The sequence below is a fragment of the Salvelinus namaycush genome, chromosome 14, assembly GCF_016432855.1.
Source record: "Salvelinus namaycush isolate Seneca chromosome 14, SaNama_1.0, whole genome shotgun sequence".
NCBI classification, from domain to species: Eukaryota; Metazoa; Chordata; class Actinopteri; order Salmoniformes; family Salmonidae; genus Salvelinus; species Salvelinus namaycush.
Window position 1 is genome coordinate 31,565,713 of NC_052320.1, and position 22,311 is coordinate 31,588,023.

General features: G+C 42.2%; 1 protein-coding gene across 1 annotated transcript in view; it reads right to left on the reverse strand.

Annotated features, from left to right (window-relative positions):
* Window positions 1-22,311, reverse strand: part of LOC120058701 (phosphatidylinositol 3,4,5-trisphosphate-dependent Rac exchanger 1 protein-like) — an 85,516-nt gene that overhangs the window by 43,690 nt on the left and 19,515 nt on the right. The window contains exons 9-12 of the mRNA XM_039007446.1: window positions 21,263-21,410; window positions 7,450-7,550; window positions 2,519-2,622; window positions 61-110 (exon numbers count right to left, since the gene is read on the reverse strand). Of these exons, the coding sequence (XP_038863374.1) occupies window positions 61-110; window positions 2,519-2,622; window positions 7,450-7,550; window positions 21,263-21,410 (403 nt within the window). The remainder of the gene's footprint in view (window positions 1-60; window positions 111-2,518; window positions 2,623-7,449; window positions 7,551-21,262; window positions 21,411-22,311) is intronic.

The following is a 22,311-nucleotide window of genomic DNA, read 5'->3' on the forward strand; positions in this document are numbered from 1 at the left end:
ACGCATGCACCTGGACAGGGTGGGAGGAGGAGAAAGAGGGGGAGGAGGAGGGATACCTACTTGACAACAGGGGTGAACAGGCTGTGCAGGCGACAGTAGAGCCTCACACCCTACGGGAAGAAGAGAGAGAACGAGTTTTGATTCACTGTATTTTCAACGGGAAAGCCTCAAACTCAGGGGCAATTCCACAATAAAGGAGTAGGTGTGTCCAAACTTTTGACTGGTACTGTAAGTCTAATGTTTTCTTAGTCTCCCATTGACGTCATTGCATGACTATGTGACCATTTTACTTAAGAGGCAGTTAGGATGAACCCAGAGAAAGCAGAAGTAGTTCTGTAGTATGTCGGCTAGAGACACCTGCCGGAAGTTGACTTCTTAAAAAGGGTCAATCTGCAATTAGTACATACATTTTTGGACTTTTAAATTAATGATATACAGCCATTGATTCTTGAATAATATAACTTATGAATGCCTAAAACTTAGTTCAACTATCTTATCATCTTAACCCAACATATAAGTGTTTCACACCATTGTTTGTAAATAATGCAATAGTAAACAAACGCTGTTTAGCTTCAAAACATGGTTTTGGATAAAACTACCATTTTGATCTCAAGTGCATCCATAGCTTGATCTATACATTTGAGAGTGGTTACATTTCTCTAGCCCCATCCCTTAGCGGTTTACCTATTTAAGTGGCGGGATGACAGCTTTGTTGTTTTTCTAATTGCAGATTTCCCCTTCGAAGTGATAGTTCACACCAAAGAAATGTGAGTCAGATATGTTCAGACATCAAATGTATCACTAAACTCTGATCTCTTGCCCTCCTCAAGTCCTACATCCCAGAACGACTTTGCAGATTTCTCTACGTCTATGGCTATTGCTGATAAGTGCACTATTGCCTTTTTTCATTTGATATTTCAACAGGGTTGGAGTCAATTTCATTTAAAATGAGATAATTCAGGATTCCACATTTTTCTCATAGGATTTGAAGTAGAATTGAAGTGGAATTGACCCCCAACCCTCATATATACTTTCTGAAGGCACTGTATTCACAACCCTTGACTTTTTCCACATTTTGTTGTGTTACAGACTGAATTTAAAATGGATTAAATGGAGATGTTTTTGTTGCTGGCCTACACACAATACCCCATAATGTCAAAGTGGAAATATGTTAAGACATTTCATTAAAAATGAAAAGTTGAAATATCTAGAGTCAATAAGTATATAACCACTTCGTTATGGCAAGCCTAAATAAGTTCAGAAGTCAAAATGTGAACAAGTCACATAAGTTGCATGGACTCTGTGTGCAATAATAGTGTTTAACATGATTTTTGAATGACTACCTCATCTCTGTACCCCACACAATATCTGTAAGGTTCCTCAGTCGAGCAGTGAATTTCAATTCAACCACAAAGACCAGGTTTTCCAATGCCTTGTAAAGAAGTGCACCTATTGGTAGATGGGTAAAAAACAAAAAAACAAAAAACAAACACTGAATATCCCTTTGAGCATGGTGAAGTTAATTACAGTTGGGAAGTTGTATTAATGCATCCAGTCACTACAAAGATACAGGCGTTCTTCCTAACTCAGTTGCTGGAGAGGAAGAAAACTCCTGAGGAATTTCACCATGAGGAGGCCAATGGTGACTAAAACAGTTGCTCAAAGTTTATTGGCTGTGATTGGGGAAAACTGAGGATAGATCAATAACATTGAAGTTACTAAACAATATTAACCTAATTGACAGAGTGAAAAGGCGGCACTTATATTTCAAAACATGCATCCTGTTTGAAACAAGGCACTAAAGTAATACTGCAAAAAAAAATGTGGCAAAGCAATAAAATGTATGTCCCGAATACAAAGTGCAAATCCAATACAACAGACTGTCCATATTTTCAAGCATAGTAGTGGCTGCACCATGTTATGGATATGCTTGTAATCGTTAAGGACTGGGGAGTTTTTCAGGATAAAAAAGAAACAGAATGGAGCTAAGCACAGGCAAAATCCTAGCGGAAAACCTGGTTCAATCTACTTTCCACCAGACACTGGGAGATTAATTCACCTTTCAGTAGGACAATAACTTAAAACACGAGGTCAAATATACACTGGAGTTGCTTACCAAGAAGACGGTGAATGTTCCTGAGTGGCCGAGTTACAGTTTTGACTTAAATCGTCTTGAAAATCTATAGCAAGACCTGAAAATGGTTGTCCCGAAATGATCAACAACCAATTTGACAGCGCTTTAAGAATTTAGAAAAGAATAACGGGCAAAAGACTCACAGCTGTAATCACTCAGTGCTGTGAATACTTATGTAAATTTGATATTTATGTATTTCATTTTCAATACATTTGCAAAAATGTCTAAAATCATGTTTTCACTGTCATTATGGGGTATTGTGTGTAGATAGATGGGTGACACAAAATATTTATGAATCCATTTTGAATTCTGGCTGCAACAAGAAAGTGTGGAATAAGTCAGGAGTACGAATACTTTTGAAGGCACTGTAGATAGATACTGTACCTTTGACATAATGTCCTCCATCTCGCTCCTGGCCTTATAGGTGCCGTCGTCGTAGCGGAAACGGTACAACACCTGCTCATTCTTGAACTGGTGCTTGTCGGACACTGAAATATCAAGAAAGAAATAATGAAAGGAAGAAAGTGAGAGGGAGAGATGTCAACAACTGATTGGTGTAATAGTTAAACATTCATCACTATCACACTTTATTTAACCAGTAGGGTTGCTGTTGAGTATAGATAAGCACTTACAGAACATCCATTGTGCCAGTGCAAGGGGAGACCCGTTGAGTCCAAAGGGGAAAACACAGGGGGAAATTGGTGTACGGTTTTGAGATGCTGTGACTCGACACACACAGAGCTACCAATGACCAAAACGTGTGTCTCTCGCTCTCCTGCCTTCTTTCCCCGCCACCCTCTGCTGTCACGCTGAATCTCAGTCACCATTACCTGTCCCCCATCGCCTCCCCCCTTAAGGTCAGTGCCTAATGGGTGACAGCCCTGTCCCCCGGAGGCCAAAGCCATCACCGTCAGTGGCCTCCGCTATCCAACAACCCCCCTAATCCAGTCAGTGTTGTCTGTGGGCTACTGAGCCACCGTAGGCGGTGTCAGAAATATGCAGGGGTCGCTCAGTTTCAGAGTGAGACGGCTTTCAAAGTTCAAGTCCGTTATCGCCTTAGACGCAGTGATTCTCTGTCAGCACCATTCATACATTATTTATCTGCGTATACGTGTGTCTATTATTTTCTGTTTTCGATGCATAAATTGGGTGATTCTCACAGAATCTTGGTTTCAAAGATTTCAAACATGAAAGCTTTAAAAAGACTTGCATCAACAAATTTCCATGACTGATCTCTCATTACCACAACACCTTCCGAAATCTACAACCTAATATTTTTGATATTGCATTGAAACCTGACATATTTTCATAATGATGTGGCAAACCTGAAAGAACAAAGATTCTGCACATGCATTTCAAAGCAAATTACTGTTTTTCCATTCATTAAATGAACATTAAATGAACACCTGTTGCGGTAATGATACACAGGTTTCGCAAATGAGGTTGATGATTTCGGTAATGCTAGTAAGTATACTAAGACTGAGGTATGGTTAAAAACATAACATTTAATGTTGAAAATAAATGAGATAATATTGGCACAATCATGGATTCAAGTTCAATCAATTTCATTTTGCAGTGCTTCAAAAGTACATGACATAAATAGGCTAAAAACAGAGAACACATAAAAACAACACATACAAAAACAGAACAGTGCTGAATAAAGAGAGTTTTGGCATCTGGTATGCTGGTACCATAGGACACAATTCTATCAGCCAGGTTTTTCAGGGTGCCGCCCACTCCATCAGAAGCACCCTTTCCATGGGACGCCTCCGTGAAATTCCATGTTACATGCTTAAATCCTCGCACGAACGGCACTGTTGAGGCTTGGGTAAAGTTGGTTCTATTCCAATATTGAGATGTGGGCCCATCTGAGATGAAGTGGATGTTTCTGGCATTTGATGCTCCTCTCATATGCTCCTCAGTACTGGGTCAAGGTGAGCCCATGTGGCTGTGGCGTCATGCTGAAGACAGGCTGACAGCGATGTAAATGACTCCACCCTGCCCACACCGAGATAAATAACTCCAGTATGGAGGGTTACCTGCTGGTTGCCACCTCCAGTGAGTTTCTTTTATTTCCCTGGTGTATTTACAAGCGTAGTTCTCACTGTAGTCTATGTGAACCATTACATCATTCTGGGTCAGGGTCTCGATCTCCTCAGTCTTTTCAAACTGGTGCTTTATGTTATCATTTTGTCTGGAGAAGTTTGAGAGGTGGTCCTGTTTGTGGTCCACCAGCATTTCAATGGAGGTATGCCTCTTCTCAAGAAGCCCATTCCTCACTTCCTTATTTTCAGTGGACCCATCTTTGCATTTCTTTGTTATAGATTTAGTGACCCACTCCTCCCATACGATGATGTTTCCTTTCGTTGAAGGATCCAGTGTTGTGTGAAATGTCTTATGCTTGAAATTCCTGCATGTCCTGTACATTGTCCCTTGGGGTCATAGCAACATCATCTCCAAGCTGGTGCAGCTTCTTTCTCTTCAAGCCAAAGTTGACATATGTTTTGCAAGCACATGTTTCTCTGTCTGACTCTTCGCTGACCAATCCAAAATGGCTTAAGTTTAAAGAATTGAGCCTTGGAAAGGTTGTGCCTTGGATTCTCCAACAGAAATCTTCTATGAAGATTTGCCATTCGTTAAGGCTCTCTTACAGAATATCTGGCTCTTTTTCCAGATTTCCCATTTATTACAGTGGAGACTTCATCTTGATGAAGGAAGTGGCTAACAAGTGTGTGTGCGCATTAGTCTTCTCTGGCTGTTATTGGGGAATGTTCTCTGATGACCTCTCTTTGTAGTTTTCTTCTGGACCGCTCTGCCTTCCATGTTGACAATTATCTGCTTCCTCTTGGCCATCATCTCAAGTCTTTTCAGTCTTTTCTTCAAGGTTGACCAGCTCTTTGGTTCTCTCCAGAAGCTTCTCTTCTAAACATTGCAACTTTGACCTTGATAGTGTTTTCTTTCTTCTGTTCCTCTTTTTGGGTAATTCCTTTGGGGTAGATGTCTTCATTGGTCCTGGTGTCTGTCAAGATGTCGCTCTTCTTTTAGGAGTTGAGTTGATGGCAGGGACATTTACCTGCTGAGGTGAGAATGGCTGTTCTCTTGGGGAGGCTGTGTCTTCTTGAAGATTTTGAAGAACTTAATTTGCTTCTTGAACATATTGAAGTGTATCATCTTCCTCGCTTGATGGTGTTGTCTAATACAGCTTTTAGCTGTTTCTTTCTTCTGTAATACCTTTGAGTTTTCCCACCACTGTTTTGTCTCCTTTTCATGTTGCTTCTTTGTTAGATCTCGAGTTCTCTTGATTTTACAATTTTACTTTTTACTTTTTATACCTGGAAATGGAAAGGAAGCATGACATGAAATGAGCATGTCTCAAAACATGGGAAAAATCTCACTGTTATGTGCACGTCATCCTATAGTAGAGACTGAATGGCTTACTGACTGTGTGTGGACATCCTATTGTACAAACTAAATGGCTTACTGACTGTGTGTGGACATCCTATTGTAGAGACTGAATGGCTTACTGACTGTGTGTGGACATCCTATTGTAGAGACTGAATGGCTTACTGATTGTGCGTGTGTGCGCGTGTGCACAGTGTAGACTTCCTAACACTGTAGGGTATTGACTTCCTATAGACACTGTATGAGGGCATAGGCTTCTTAATGACTATATATATGCAAATTACTCTTGCTGTAACCTCTCCAACCCCTAACCTCTCTCTCTCCTTCCTTCTGTACTCTTCCAGCAGTTCTGGGTTGGTGTAAACCTTTTCTCTGAATTTTGTCAGCCTTCGCTAAAGCTTCCTTTTTGTCACTTGCTGACTGTCTGCAATTAAAACAGGACATAAAGCAAAATATCAACAGTTAGTAAATAATATTGAAATTAATAGTTCATAATATATATTTAAAAATATAGTCTGTATGATTAAATTCTCATTACTGAAACAGAAGTTCTCTCTACCGCAACTGGCCTTAAATTGCAGCGGTGAGAATGGTGTTGCGGAGGATGACGAACCTTAGCATGCTTTGCTAACAATAGAGAAGCCATGACGACACATTTGTACTCATTGTACATAAGACATTAATGAAGTATATTTTCATAGAACATTTTAAATCTAACATTTTTCTAAATGTGGAAAACTACCTGTATCTGTAATGATAATCAATACTGTCGTGTACGCAGTCTGACAAAGAGAATGTTTAACTTTTAACTGGAGAAATATAAAGAGATCTGCTTACCTGGTAGCCATCTTGAAGGTACTAGCAGATGTGTTGCTTCATTCAAAATCAAACTTTATTTTAAATTCTCTCTGCGTATGTGTGTGTAAACAGTCCTTCAAAAATGTTGTGGGGGATGAGAACTTCAGTCACGGACACTTTTCCAAAATGTTTCCATTATTATTATTATTATTATTATTATTATTATTATTATTATTATACATGAAAATTCAGTTAATAATTTTTCTGTAATTTGAAAACATCTAGTAGAACATCCATTTATTTATTTTTTAAAATATTTTTATTTTAGTCTGTTTAAATTACAACATAACATACATTCAGACAGAGCTGGATGTGTCGCGGTAATGAGAATTTCAGCAGAAAATTCATTCCTATGTTGAAATTACTCTTTGTGCAAGGTAGAGAACACTATCTTTATTATGATATTTTGTTATATTACTAAATTACATGTTTTATATTTAAAATCATTATTGCCATGGTATTTTAAATGGTTTAAGAATGTATATAGAAAGACAGTAGGAGGAAGAGAGAGAGCAAGAGACAAAGAGACAGGGAGAAAGAGCGCGAGAAAAAGAGAACCGGAGAAAGAGAGCAAGAGACAGATACAGAAAAAGAGAACCGGAGAAAGAGAGCAAGAGACAGATACAGAAACAGAGAGAGGGAGAAAGAGAGCAAGAGACAGATACAGAAACGGAGAGAGGGAGAAAGAGAGCAAGAGACAGATACAGAAACAGAGAGAGGGAGAAAGAGAGCAAGAGACAGATACAGAAACAGAGAGAGGGAGAAAGAGAGCAAGAGACAGATACAGAAACGGAGAGAGGGAGAAAGAGAGCAAGAGACAGATACAGAAACAGAGAGAGGGAGAAAGAGAGCAAGAGACAGATACAGAAACAGAGAGAGGGAGAAAGAGAGCAAGAGACAGATACAGAAACAGAGAGAGGGAGAAAGAGAGCAAGAGACAGATACAGAAACGGAGAGAGGGAGAAAGAGAGCAAGAGACAGATACAGAAACAGAGAGAGGGAGAAAGCCAGAAATAATGACAGGAAGATATGAAGGACAGAGACTGTTCTCTCACCGTGGTGGATGATGCCGTTCTCCAGCAAAGCTTGACCCAGGTTGACCCCCTCATCTGGCTTGCTGATCTCTCCACTATCTATCAGCCATGACACAAACTCACTGTGGGGAAACAGACAATAATATATATATAGAGCGAAATAAAATATAAATGCAACATTTAAAGTTTTGGTCCCATGTTTTATGAGCTGAAGTAAAAGATCCCATATATTTTCCATGCGCACAAAAAGCTAATTTGTCTCAAATTGTATATTTGCCAAGATAATCCATCTACCTGACAGGTGTGGCATATCAAGAAGCTGATTAAACAGCATGATCATTACACAGGTGCACCTTTTTCTGGGAACAATAAAAGTCCACTCTAAAATGTACACAACAATGCCACAGATGTCTCAAGTATTCATGGAGCGTACAATTGCATTGCTGAATGCAGGAATGTCCAACAGAGCTGTTGGCAGATACATTTATATTACATTCTCTACCATAAGCCGCCGCCAACATCATTTTAGAGAATTTGGCAGTATATCCAACCGGCCTCACAACCGCAGACCACATGTATGGTGTCGTGTGGGCGAGCGGTTTGCTGATGTCAACGTTGTGAACAGAGTTCCCACGGTGGCAGTGAAGTTATGTTTGGGCAGGCATAAGCTACGGACAACGAACACAATTGCATTTTATAGATGGCAATTTGAATGCACAGAAATATCGTGTCGAGATCCTGAGGCCAATTGTGAGGTCAATTTGTTTTTAAAGGTATCGGAGACCAACAGATGCATATCTGTATTCCCAGTCATGTGAAACCCATAGATTAGGACCTAATTTATTTATTTCAATTGACTAATTTCCTCATATGAACTGTAACTCAGTAAACTATTTTAAAATTTTTGCATGTTGCATTTATATTTTTGTTCAGTAGATAGATTGAAAATCTTTTAAATGGAATATGATATCTATTGAAAGTGGGTGCATACTTTCTTTGTGAACAGTATGTGGCCCCAGCAGGAAACAAACCCGAGCCACACAGGTCTAAAGTTTTTGGTTAAAAAAATACTAAAATCACAAGTAATTCAGCAAAAAAAATTGCAGAATTTAGGAAATCTGTTCACCGAGTACTCCCACACACAAAAAAAGAGATGTGATTGTGTCTCAATGTTGCCAAAATCCATCTCGCTCCATCTTCTCCCACATTGGGCTTCCTCTCATCACCATATTTGGTAGAGAGTGGAAATGCCAACTGGATGCTTCAGATTTATGCATCCGGTGCAACAGCTCATTGTTCTATCTGTGACGTAGCTATCAAAACGGTGTCATTCGTCACTATGGGGCCGATGGGTTCTTGCGACAATGGCCGTGCATATTGGGTAGCCAGTGCTAATTGGGTAGCCACACAAGCTAGCTAGCCTTTTAGCTTCTCACATCGCCATGCGAAATAAATCGGATTTAAAATGAAATAATATGCCCTGGCAAATATTGTTATACTTGCCGGTGTAACATAATATATTATCCCTGTTTGACATGCTGCTTCAATGTATTCACTCCCTTATCAGCTAAAAATAGAAAGTCATTTTTAGTCACGAAATAAAAGCACATGCCTATCTGTTTTTACGTTTCCAAATAACGTTATTTCTAAACAAAATCATTTTGGGAGGATTCTAATAAAAAGGCTACAATGTTGTTTGGTTTATTGTTTGAACAGTCGCTGAGATTATAATATTTGGTTATCAATGCAAAATAGGCTATTTGTTTAATGCCAAGCTAAACCAAGACAGCAATCTTGAATATAAAGTGATTTTGAAGTAGAATAAATTCCCACATCACCATGTGAAATAATCCGATTTATAATGAAATAATACGCCCTGGCAAATATTCTTATACTTGCCGGTGTAACCTACAACATTATCATAATTTGATATGCTGTTTCAAAGTATTCACTCCCATATCAGCTAAAAATAGAATGTCATCATGTTTTGGTCACAGAGAAAAAGCACATCTCTGGCAGCTGTTTTTACCAATAGCCTGGAATCAATAGTTATTACTTTTAAAACAAAATACATTTTTTGGGGATTCTAATAAGGCTACAATGTTGTTTGGTTTTCTGTTTGAACATATGCTGAGATAATATTTATTTATCAATGCAAAATAGGTTACGTTGATGCATGGCCTATATATCAGATCAAGGAACCAAGCGGGCTTCATTGCCTACACCTCGCAGCCCCCATGGCTACGCAAGGAATGATACGGTGCATGACAATCTTCATGTGGCACGGGAATACGTAGAATGGAGCGCACCCTTTTGTGACGAAAAACGACATTGTGCTACGCTCTGTAGGGTCCGTCTCCGTAGGGTATAAATAGCTCTTTAAAGTCCTTTGTAACATAAGCTCTCCCAAAGCTACTTCTGCCTTCTCTCCCTTTCACTCCTCTCCCTCGTCATCCCCTAACCCACATTTCCTACCACTTTCTATCCTTCTCTCTTGCTCCCCTCCCACCAGCCTTAAACCCCATCTTTCTCCATTTCTCCACCCATCTCTTTCATTACTCGCTCCAAAAAGTGCCAATTCATGGCTTGTGTGGTGCCATTCATACAGAAGCTTTCTCACATAAATACAGATTCTCTCCTCAAAGTGTATTCTCCCTCTTCTGACACCGAGTGTTGGACAAATGTTTGGAGAAGAGAAAATTACATTTCCCTCTGCTCAATCTTCCACGCCACTGAGCAAAATCAATTCCCCGGAGAACGAGGAACAGTGAATGTGAGCGTGTGTCTGATTGTGTGAATGTGTGTTTGAGAGAGCATTCCTGCGAAAGCAGGTTAAATGTGTGATTCCTATGTGTATGTTCATGCAAAAGGTGTATGTGGGTCATTCCACCAATTCGGTGCCTTTTGAGATGTATAACTTGGTAAAAAAAAATTAAAAACGTTTGATTTCAACAACAAAAAAACATTATAATAAAGAGCACATGTTCAACTTAGAAAAAACTTTCTCCCATCAAGAGGTTAAATAAAATAAATGACTAGAGTAAGTGCCTATTAAATGCCAAATTAAGTAACAGGTTGACGATTTCATTTTTAAAAAAGTCTGCCATAAATCCCCTTGTGACAGGAAATAATGGAAGCTTGTTGTGTGCAACAGCCAGGGGCAATTGAATGCAAGCTTCACAAAAAACATGTCATTATTGAAATATTTCTAGCCTGACTATGGGTAACAGGGTTGCCGTGTTACGATAGAGCCAATCAGTTTTTCACCACAAAACACCAGAAAATGGCCAAAAAGAGTAGAACCAGCTCACCTACTTTTCAACTATGATTGGACTATTAGATGCATTTTAGATTTTTGTTCAGTATACAACAATTTCAAAGATTTTTCTGAGCTACAGTTCATAGAAGGAAATCAGTCAATTGGCATAAATTCATTAGGCCCTAATCTATGGATTTCACGACCTGGCAGGGGTGCAGCCATGGGTGGGCCTGGGAGGGCATAGTGAGTTGCCCTTCGTGCCCACTCCCTTACCCTATAATTCTGTATTTCTTTGCGACTAATTTGTATACAGGTAGACCAGAAAATCCACATCCCTGATTGGCAGATGAGTGGCAACTCTGATTAGAAAACCTGCTGCTCATTTGTTGTTCTTTACAAATTCTGTTTTGAATTAAAATAAAATGTTCCTACACACTGAAAGGCTGTAAAGCTGAAACATCTGTGTACGCTATCCCTGATGCAATGAAAATAATTTAAAAAAAATGAATAATTAAGTAAGCTTTATGCACCGTCTTTGAGTGCGAAGCCATAACACCTTTTTGTTTGTCTGAATTTGCGGGTTTTACGCACCAGCCTAGCTTCTGGGAGAGCGCAATGGTTCTCTTTTGAATGGGGCATAGACCCACACACTTGGGAGCCAGGCCCAGCCAATCGGAAGTTTTTCCACAAATGGGCTTTATTACAGACGGAAATACTCCTCAGCACCCCCCTCCTCAGACAAAGCCGGATGTGGAGGTCCTGGGCTGACGTGGTTACACATGGTCTGCAGTTATGAGGCCGGTTGGATGTACTGCCAAATTCTCTAAAACGACATTAGAGGCGGCTTATGGTAGAGAAATGAATATACAATTCTCTGGAAACAGCTCTGTTGGACATTCCTGCAGTCAGCATGCCGATTGCACACTCCCTCAAAACTTAAGAAATCTGTGGCATAGTGTTGTGTGACAATACTGCACATTTTAGAGTGGGATTTTATTGTCCACAGCACACCTGTTTAATGATCATGCTGTTTAATCAGCTTCTTGATATGACACACCTGTCAGGTGGATGGATTATCTTGGCAAAGGATAAATGCTCACTAACAGGGATGTAAACAAATGTGTGCAGAAAATTGAGAAATAAGCTTTTTGTGAGTATAACGACCCATGTGTTTGCTCATGTGCTCTGGTGCGAAAGCAGCCTTGACGTGCGATTCCTGTGCATTTGTTTTCATAATAAATGTGTACGTGTGTTCATGAGCATTCCTGCGAAAGCAGGCCAAATGTGTGATTTGTGTGTGTGTGTTAATGCCAAAATGTATGTATGCATGTGTTCATGCAATGTGTGTGTGTTCATGCAATGCGTGTGTGGTCTTGTTCTATCCTCGGACCTGAAATCCCCAAAAGTCCCCACAAGGATAGTAAAACAAGGAAAAGTATCACGTCCCCACAAACACAAAGGCTATTTTAAATTTTAGGCGTTAGTGTTATCAAATCAAAGTTTTGTGGTCGCGTACACAGATTTGCTGATTTTATCACAAGTGCAGCGAAATGCTTGCGTTTCTAGCTCCAACAGCGCAGTAATACCTACAGTAGCAATAAAAACACACATAATCAAGACAAATAAAAAAATAAGTTATATAAGATGAGCCATGACTAGAATACAGTATATACATATGAAGTGGGTGAAACTGTATGTAAACATTGTTAATGTGACCATTGTTCAATGACTCTGTAGATAGACTGCTGCCCTAAGGTTCAGGGCAGGGTACTTGGCGGAGGCCGGATAGTGGTGACTGTTTAACAGTCTGATGGTCCCAGCTTTGATGCACCTGTACGGTCTCTGCCTTCTAGATGGTAGCGGGGTGAACAGGCCATGCCTCGGATAGCTGAGGTTCTTGATGATCTTCTTGGCCTTCCTGTGACACCGGGTGCTGTAGATGTCCTGGAGGTCAGTGTGCCCCCGGTGATGCTTTGGGCTGACTGCACCACCCTCTGTGGTTGCAGATGGTGCAATTGCCGTACCAGGCGGTGATACAGCCCGACAGGATGCTCTCAATAATGCATCTGATTAATTTAAATTTTGTGAGGGTCTTAGGGGCCAAGACAAATATATTCAACCTCCTGAGGTTGAAGAGGCCCTGCTGCGTCTTCTTCACCATGCTGTCTGTGTGAAGGGACCATTTCAGGTTGTCAGTGATGTGCACGGAGAGGAACTTGAAGCTTTTGACCCGCTCTATTGCAGCCCAGTCGCTGTGGGTGGGGTGCTCTCTCTGCGGTCTCTTGTAGTCCACAATCAGCTCCTTCATTTTGTTGACTTTGAGGGAGAGGTTATTTTTCTTGCTACACTCCACCAGGGCTCTCACCTCCTCCCTGTAGGCCGTCTCGTCATTGTTGGTATTCAGGCCTACCACTGTTGTATCATCAGCAAATTTGAAGATTGCGTTGGAGACGTGGCCATGCAGTCATGGGTGAACGAGGAGTACAGAAGGGGGCTGAGCATGCACCCGTGTGGCCCCCATGTTGAGGATCAGTGTGGCGGTGGTGTTGTTGTCTACCTTCACCACTTGGGGTCGGCCCGTCAGGAAGTCCAGGACCCAGTTGCACAGGGAGTGGTTCAGATCCAGGTCCCTGAGCTTAGTGATGAGCTTGGAGGGCACTATGGGGTTGAAGGCTGAGCTGTAGAAGATGAACAGCATTTTTACATAGGTATTTCTATTGTCCAGGTGGGATAGGGCAGTGTGCAGTGCAGTGGCGATTGCGTCGTCTGTGGATCTGTTGAGGCGATATTCAAATTGTATTGGGTCTAGGGTGTCAGGTAGGGTGGAGGTGATATGGTCATTAACTAGCCTCAAAACACTTAATAATGACAAAATGCAACGGGTCTATAGTCATTTATTTCAGTTAACTTCGCTTTCTTGGGTACAGGAACAATGATGGACAGCTTGAAGCAAGTGGAGATAGCAGACTGGGATGTGGAGATAGAATGTCCGTAAACGCTCCAGCAAGCTGGTCTGCACAAGCTCAGAGGACGCGGCTTAGGACGCCGTCTGGGCTGGCAGCCTTGCGAGGATTAGCATGCTTAAATGACTTGCTCACGTCAGCAACGGAGAAGAGGAGCACACAGTCCTCAAGAGCGTCAGGGGCCCACATCGGCGGCTCTAAGGTGTTTTCCTCGAAGCGGGCAAAGGTATTTAGCTTGTCCGGGAGCGAGGTGTCTGCAACGTTGCTGGCTTTCCTTTTATAATCTGTGATTGTCTGAAGTCCCTGCCACATACGTCTCGTGTCTGAGTCATTGAATTGCAACTCCAGTTTGTCCCTGTACTGCTGTTTTTCCTCTTGGATTGCCTTACGGAGGTCGTAGCTGGTCTGTTTGTACACGTCCATGTTCCCAGTCACCTTGCCATGGTTAAATGCAGTGGTTCGCGCTTTCAGTTTTGCGTGAATGCTGCAATCTATTCACAGATTTTGATTTGGATAAGTTCTAATCGTCACAGTGGGAACAACACCCTCTATGCACTAGCTGATGAACCCAGTCACCGAGTCAGTGTATACGTCGATACTATTCTCAGAGGCGACCCAAAACATTTCCCAGTCCGCGTGTTCAAAACAACCTTGAAGCATAGATTTTGACTGGTCAGACCAACGTTAAAATAGTCCTTACCACAGGAGCTTCCCGTTGAAGTTCCTGCCTAGGTGGGGAGAAGTAGAATGGAGGCGTGATCTGATTTGCCTAAGGGAGTGCGGGGGAGGGCCTTGTAGCAATGGGAGAGTAGCAATGATCCAGAGTCAGTGTTGCACGTGTAGCACAGGACATGCGCTAGAACTTCGGTTTCCTTAAAATTTCCTTTAATAAACTCCCCAGCTACAATAAATGTGCCTTCAGGATATGCGGTTTCCAGTTTGCATGTAGTCCAGTGTAGTTCCTTAAGAGCTGTCGCGGTGTCGGCTTCGGGGGGAATATACACGGCATATGACAATGACCAAATAACGGGGACAATATATCCAGAGAGAGCCATGATTCCGTAAAACAGAGTATGTTACAGTTCCTGATGTCTTTCTGGAAAGAGACCCTTGCATTGAGCTTGTCTATTTTATTGTCCAGGGACAGAACATTAGCAAGTTATATACTTGGAAGCGGTGGATGCCGCCTGAGTCTGACTAGGGCCTCACTCCTACCTCTTCTCCGGTGTCAACGTTTTGGTGCAGCACCCAGGATGAACAGAACTGCCTCTGAAAGGATCCAGGTCAGGGAAAATCACATTTTTGCTTGAACTTCTGGTGAGTGACCATGGATCTAATATCCTAAAGTTATTTCCAGCTGTAAGTTGTAATACAAGAAACGTTCTGAGAAATAACATAACAAATAACACACACACAAAAAAAAGATATGCTACAAAGTTGGCTAGAAGCTAAAAACAGGGCAACCATGTCTGTCTGCACTATCTTGTCCTCCATTTAGGTTTAGTGGTTAAGGTTAGGGTTTAGGGAAAATAGGATGTTGAATGGAAATCAATTTTAGGTCGCCACAAGGATAGAAAAACAAGTGTGTGCGTGTCTCGGTCTGTGTAAGCATGCTTATGTGCCCTGCTGCAAAAGCAGAATAAAAGTGTGATTCCCGCGTGTTCACGCCAAAATGTGTGTGGGTATCACTGTGAAAGCTGTAAACGTGTGATTCCTGTAGCGTGTGTGTTCATGCTAGAACACAGACACCTTGAGCCATCTGCTCCCACCTGAGCTTGTCTGTCCGGTTGACTTACAATGGGCATATTTTACCATAAATAAAAGAGTCACTCATGACCTACTGAATGGGGGTACTGCTTTTTTTGGCCTGTGGTGGTGTGTATGTGGAGGTGATTGTCAGCCAGATCTGTGTCGTGCACCTCTCACAAGTGTGTGTTTGTGCGACTGTGTATGTATGTGTGTGTGTGACTGTTTGTGTGCGGCTGCGTGTGTTTTTCAAAGAGACATGCTGCTGATTGACATTGGCAGAAGGCTCAAGTGGACTCTGGCCAGGTGGGGTGTTACGTAAGCGTTCTGGTTAATTTTGATACTGGAGCGGTCACACAGAGGAGTAAATCACTGCTAATGATGAGAATACAGAGAGGCTCTGTGTGTGTGTGTGTGTGTGTGTGTGTGTGTGTGTGTGTGTGTGTGTGTGTACACGTCTGTATCTGAAGCTTCATACATTCTTTACCTACAGCATGCTAGAATGAGGTCTTCCAAATGAGCTATTGGAAATATTGTTATCAGTCAGTCAACAAGAGGCAAAAATGTCAAGTAGGTCCCCTTGTGAAATAGGGCACTAAGTGTACAAAACATTAAGAACACCTTCCTACTATTGAGTTGCACCCCTTTTTTGACCTCAGAAGTGTAAAATTAAGGACAATATCTTCACCAACATTTTGCTCCTCAACTTTATGGCTTCAATTTTAAATAAGCATGCATTTATTTTACTTTATTTTAAATATGTTCCATTAAATATGAAATATGTTCCATTATTTCTGATTGGGTGGGCAAAGCCCAATCCAGCACCCTCCTAGAACCGGCCCTGGATGTGATTTCTGAACAATGTGTGTGTTTTCCAAAGCAGAAGAAGAGTTTAACTTTCCAGAGCAGCTGCAAAAGACACACACAAAAAAAAACACCAACCAGTTAGTTTCAAACAATCTGTCACATTTAGTCCTTTCTTCATTCCACCCCTGGTTTTTAGGGATTATGTTTACACATGCAGCGTAAAATAACTTGCATTGTTCAGGGAATGTGTGGCTGGAAAGTGAGGATCATTTGAAAAACAAGCCTGCTGTGACATCCAATGAGTGTACAAAACATTAAGAACACCTTCCTAATTAACTTGCACCCCTCCCCTTTTGCCCTCAGAACAGCCTCAATTCGTCTGGGCATGGACTCTACAAAGTGTTGAAAGCGTTCCACAGGGATGTTGACTACAATGCTTCCCACAGTTGTGTCAAGTTGGCTGGATGTCCTTTGGGTGGTGGACCCTTCTTGATACACACGGGAAACTGTTGAGTGTAAAAACCCAGCAGCATTGCAGTTCTTGACACAACCCAGTGCACCTGGCATCTACTACCATACCCCGTTCAAAGGCACTTCAATCTTTTGTCATGCCCATTCACCCTCTGAATGGCACATATACACAAGGTCTCAATTCTCTCAAGACATAAAAATCCTTATTTAAGTCTCCTCCCCTTCATCTACACTGATTGAAGTGGATTTAACCAGTGACATCAATAACTGATCATAGCTTTCACCTGGATTCACCTGGTCAGTCTCTGTCTAGGAAAGAGCAGGTGTTCATAATGTTTTGTACACTCAGTGTGTTGACTTGATTGCAAAAAGTTGTTTCTCGTGTACAAGATACTAATCTGTAAAAAATAATTACCACATCAGTTGGCAAATCCAGCATGCGCAAGAATGTTCCAACCTAGGTCGTATTTATTAGTGCACAACATAGCAAAACAGCAAAAATGTTTTTACACAAAACAAAACCAAGCCTTTCTTATTACACAAGTAATAAGAAAGAAGAACCATGGTTCCCTCCATGGTTCTTCATTTCGTGCCTAATGAGTACAGACCTGGCCCTGGTGCATTGCCGTACCCATGATGCAATACAGGCCCAAAATGTGGGCACACAAAAAAAAAACACAGCAGCAAATCGGGTGAGAATGAGGAAGGCTAAAAGAAGAACCAAGTATGACCAACCACCCAAATACGCTGTTGACAAATGGTGGAATTAAGGGAGCTCCGTAAATAAGAGGCACTACCAAATCGGCATTCTGTACGAGATTCATTTAATCTAATAACCACACTTAGTGAGCAATGCCATCTCCCGAAGTGAGCTATGTTGATTTATAATAACATCAGAACTACAGAGCGGTTAAAGAGGAATAGAAACAGAAAGGGAGGGAAAGTGAGAGCCTCTTGTTCACTCTACAGTGAGGTGCTGACAGGAGGTAAGAGTGCTGAAAAACCCCTTGTGCTTACATGGATCGCTTTTCTCAGACAGCCACGGAGAAGGGAGAGCACGTGCACATGCACGCGTGTGCACACACACACGCACACAGACATGCGCACACACGCTCGCACGTGTGATCACACACTCAAACACACACAGGCTATATGGTTGCATTAAGAGGTAGAGCGCTTTTCCTGGAAAAGCATTCATTAGGAGCCCGAACTAGATGTCTAGCAGAGTGAGCAAAATAAAAATAATAATCAGAAAACATGGATGGCTTGAATGGCTTGACGCACTGAGCTTGTCTGGGTACGAGACAGTCAGTAGAGTAAACATCTTCGGGGAAAGAAAAGGAGGGGTTATTTTATAGCACCTCGTCTTCAATATGATAGTAGTTACCTTCCGGGACAAAATCTTGACTTAACGTAAAATCAACATCCGTATTTGGTTTATATTTAATTGAGTTGTCAACAAACGGGAATTCTTCTTGAAATAAACCACCCACCCCTTGAAATGCTTGCGTTGATTCGTGGGGTTGAAAACTGGTTAGAATGTGTACGTTGACCACTTATTGGTGTTATCAACTAAAAACTCCATTGATATCCAACGTCATTATTTTGACAGATGACATCGATAGATGCTGGTTGGCTCAATGTATTTGTATATATTTTTATATTTTATAGTGAATTTTAACCCTTTACTAAATCGAATACAGGAACCTACACTACCTGTCAGTGTCCTCTCAAATAATACTGAAAGCTGAAGACATAATGGCAACAGCCCCACCTATAATGCCCATCGAATCTTACCTCCCTGACATTTCATTGCAGGTTGCATTGCGGTTTACAGTTCTATAGAAACTCATTAAATATTTCCCTTGGATGCTGACTCACTCCATAATGTAAGCTCCAGTGATCACCATCACGGTTTTACACTCTTTTCTATATTCACCCCCCCCCCCCCCCAAAAAATTGTGCCAAATAATAAATAATTTTAATAACTGTTCGGAATCTCGCAAAACACTGTGTGTGGAGCTGTGGGGCGTAATGGAAAATGCATTACTGGAGGCAAACCAGGCCCTCATTGTTCATTCACAGCATTGAAAGACTGGGGGGACAGAAAAAAAAGAGCTGCTTAGTCCAGCGTCTCGCTGTTGAAGGGTCTGTCTAATGATGCACTAGCAGTTAAAGGGAAGGTCTCTTCCTTAAGGAAGCTCTATATGTGTTGGTTGAAAACAGTCGCCTTCGACAACAAGTTCTTGGCTCCCAACACAGGATGAAAAACAACTCCCAGTCATCTCACTCATCAGTTGGGGTTGGGAAACTGATTGTATTAGTGAGTGGTGTGTAGTGTGTGGCGTGAATGATTGCACCGGGTTTGCTTAAGAGTGTGTGTGTGTGTGTGTGTGTGTGTGTGTGTGTGTGTGTGTGAGCACATGGATGAGGAAAGGCCGGCAGACTCAGGAAGCGCCTGCTTAATGATACGGTGTGTAAGGGAATCAACTTAGGCCGTTCCAAATGCAAGGGTGATTACAGTAGGTATCATTATGGCAGGCTAGGAGAGATGTAATGATAGGGCCAGGTTAGGCATTCTGCCAGGACCCTGCTGGCCATTCAATTCCTCCTCTACTTCTCAGTGGCCGGTAATTATATGCAACAGAAATGAGTCATGGAATGGTTAGATAGAATGGATGGAACCCTTTTCAACACAACATCCCTGTTGTGATCCACCTCCCTCAGACCTACAGAATGTAGGGATTTCAAATGTTAGTATCAATGTACAGTGGGGAGAACAAGTATTTGATACACTGCCAATTTTGCAGGTTTCCCTACTTACAAAGCATGTAGAGGTCTTTAATTTTTATCATAGGTACACTTCAACTGTGAGAGACGGAATCCAAAACAAAAATCCAGAAAATCACATTGTATGATTTTTAAGTAATTAATTTGCATTTTATTGCATGACATAAGTATTTGATACATCAGGAAAGCAGAACTTAATATTTGGTACAGAAACCTTTGTTTGCAATTACAGAGATCATACGTTTCCTGTAGTTCTTGACCAGGTTTGCACACACTGCAGCAGGGATTTTGGCCCACTCCTCCATACAGACCTTCTCCAGATCCTTCAGGTTTCGGGGCTGTCGCTGGGCAATACGGACTTTCAGCTCCCTCCAAAGATTTTCTATTGGGTTCAGGTCTGGAGACTGGCTAGGCCACTCCAGGACCTTGAGATGCTTCTTACGGAGACACTCCTTAGTTGCCCTGGCTGTGTGTTTCGGGTCGTTGTCATGCTGGAAGACCCAGCCACGACCCATCTTCAATGATATTACTGAGGGAAGGAGGTTGTTGGCCAAGATCTCGCGATACATGGCCCCATCCATCCTCCCCTCAATACGGTGCAGTCGTCCTGTCCCCTTTGCAGAAAAGCATCCCCAAATAATGATGTTTCCACCTCCATGCTTCACGGTTGGGATGGTGTTCTTGGGGTTGTACTCATCCTTCTTCTTCCTCCAAACACGGCGAGTGGAGTTTAGACCAAAAAGCTCTATTTTTGTCCCATCAGACCACATGACCTTCTCCCATTCCTCCTCTGGATCATCCAGATGGTCATTGGCAAACTTCAGACGGGCCTGGACATGCGCTGGCTTGAGCAGGGGGACCTTGCGCACGCTGCAGGATTTTAATCCATGACGGCGTAGTGTGTTACTAATGGTTTTCTTTGAGACTGTGGTCCCAGCTCTCTTCAGGTCATTGACCAGGTCCTGACGTGTAGTTCTGGGCTGATCCCTCACCTTCCTCATGATCATTGATGCCCCACGAGGTGAGATCTTGCATGGAGCCCCAGACCGAGGGTGATTGACCGTCATCTTGAACTTCTTCCATTTTCTAATAATTGCGCCAACAGTTGTTGCCTTCTCACCAAGCTGCTTGCCTATTGTCCTGTAGCCCATCCCAGCCTTATGCAGGTCTACAATTTTATCCCTGATGTCCTTACACAGCTCTCTGGGTCTTGGCCATTGTGGAGAGGTTGGAGTCTGTTTGATTGATTGTGTGGACAGGTGTCTTTTATACAGGTAATGAGTTCAAACAGGTGCAGTTAATACAGGTAATGAGTGGAGAACAGGAGGGCTTCTTAAAGAAAAACTAACAGGTCTGTGAGAGCCGGAATTCTTACTGGTTTGTAGGTGATCAAATACTTATGTCATGCAATAAAATGCAAATGAATTACTTAAAAATCATACAATGTGATTTTCTGGATTTTTGTTTTAGATTCCGTCTCTCACAGTTGAAGTGTACCTATGATAAAAATTACAGACCTCTACATGCTTTGTAAGTAGGAAAACCTGCAAAATCGGCAGTGTATCAAATACTTGTTCTCCCCACTGTATATATAATATGATCACTTTTGGTTCAGTGGAGGAATCCCACAGTGTCATGTATTTGTACCTCGAAGATGTCTTAAAAGTACCCGTGTTCACAGTTGAAAGGTCACCCACTCAACTGAGCACCTATTTTTGTCATCCAACCACTGTACCATTTGAGATTTCAAGCTTAGCCTGCACAAAGGCAATGGACTGTTCAGTGTGGAAGAACTCACTTTCCCATGAAGCACTTGGGAACGATGCTCAGCTTCCGGCGCCGGTCCTTGATCAGGTGGCGGCTCTTGGTCATCATCATGTGGTAGAGTTTCTCGCCCTTCTCGGCGATCATCACATAGGCATCCCGTTCCATCCCCAGCTTCAGACCTGCAACAGACAAACACTCAAGGGGTCAGACACCAAAGCATTTTGCATATGAAGTTCATTATCGAAAGCCTGAGTTGACTATAAACTGTTATTAATATATTTCTAACCCAACAGTGAGTCTAGAGGTAACGATAAACTGTGTGGTCCGAGAATGTGTATGAGTGTATGTGCGAGAGAGAGAGATAAAGACTACAGATCATTCCTCTCACTGCCTAAGACATCATGCTGATACCCATGTCTGACACTCTGGAAGGCATGGGGGGGGGGGGGGGGCAGCAGCTATTGTCCCACAGTGCCAGCAAAAACAAAAGAGGGCCCAACACCGAGCCCTGAGGGACACCATAATTTCCTCCAGTCAGCCCTCAGACATCTATGCGTTTCAGCCCCCGGGGGGGAAAGAGGCTGTCACGGGGCTGTGAGAAGACACAATGCCCCTGCCTGTAGGGTCCCGTTGGGATTTCTGACACGGTACAGGGGTAGGAGAGGAACGGAGCATGGCGGCTCGCATCTGCCGCCTCCTATGGAGGGAAAGCCAGAAGTTAGTCTGTCCAGGTCTAGAACAATGTACTGTGTCGCCTGCTAATGTACTGTGACACCACAGAGTTCTTTATCTTTAGTGTAGAGCAGCAGTTATGTTTACCAAGCTGCAACACCCTTGAGTGAGCAATTTGTTCAATTATGACAAATATGTACAGACAATTCAAATCTACAGTCTGTTGATGTTGAGCTCTTTGAAGGTCCAGCATGCTCATAGAGCTTCTAAACCGTAACTCCAACATGGGGCTCTCTGAGCAGCTTAACTCCACTGTGGGGCTAACTGAACTTTGGAGCGTCACTGTGAGGCTCTCTGACTGTCTAAACTCCACAGTGGGGCTCAGTTAGCTGCTAAACTACACTGTTG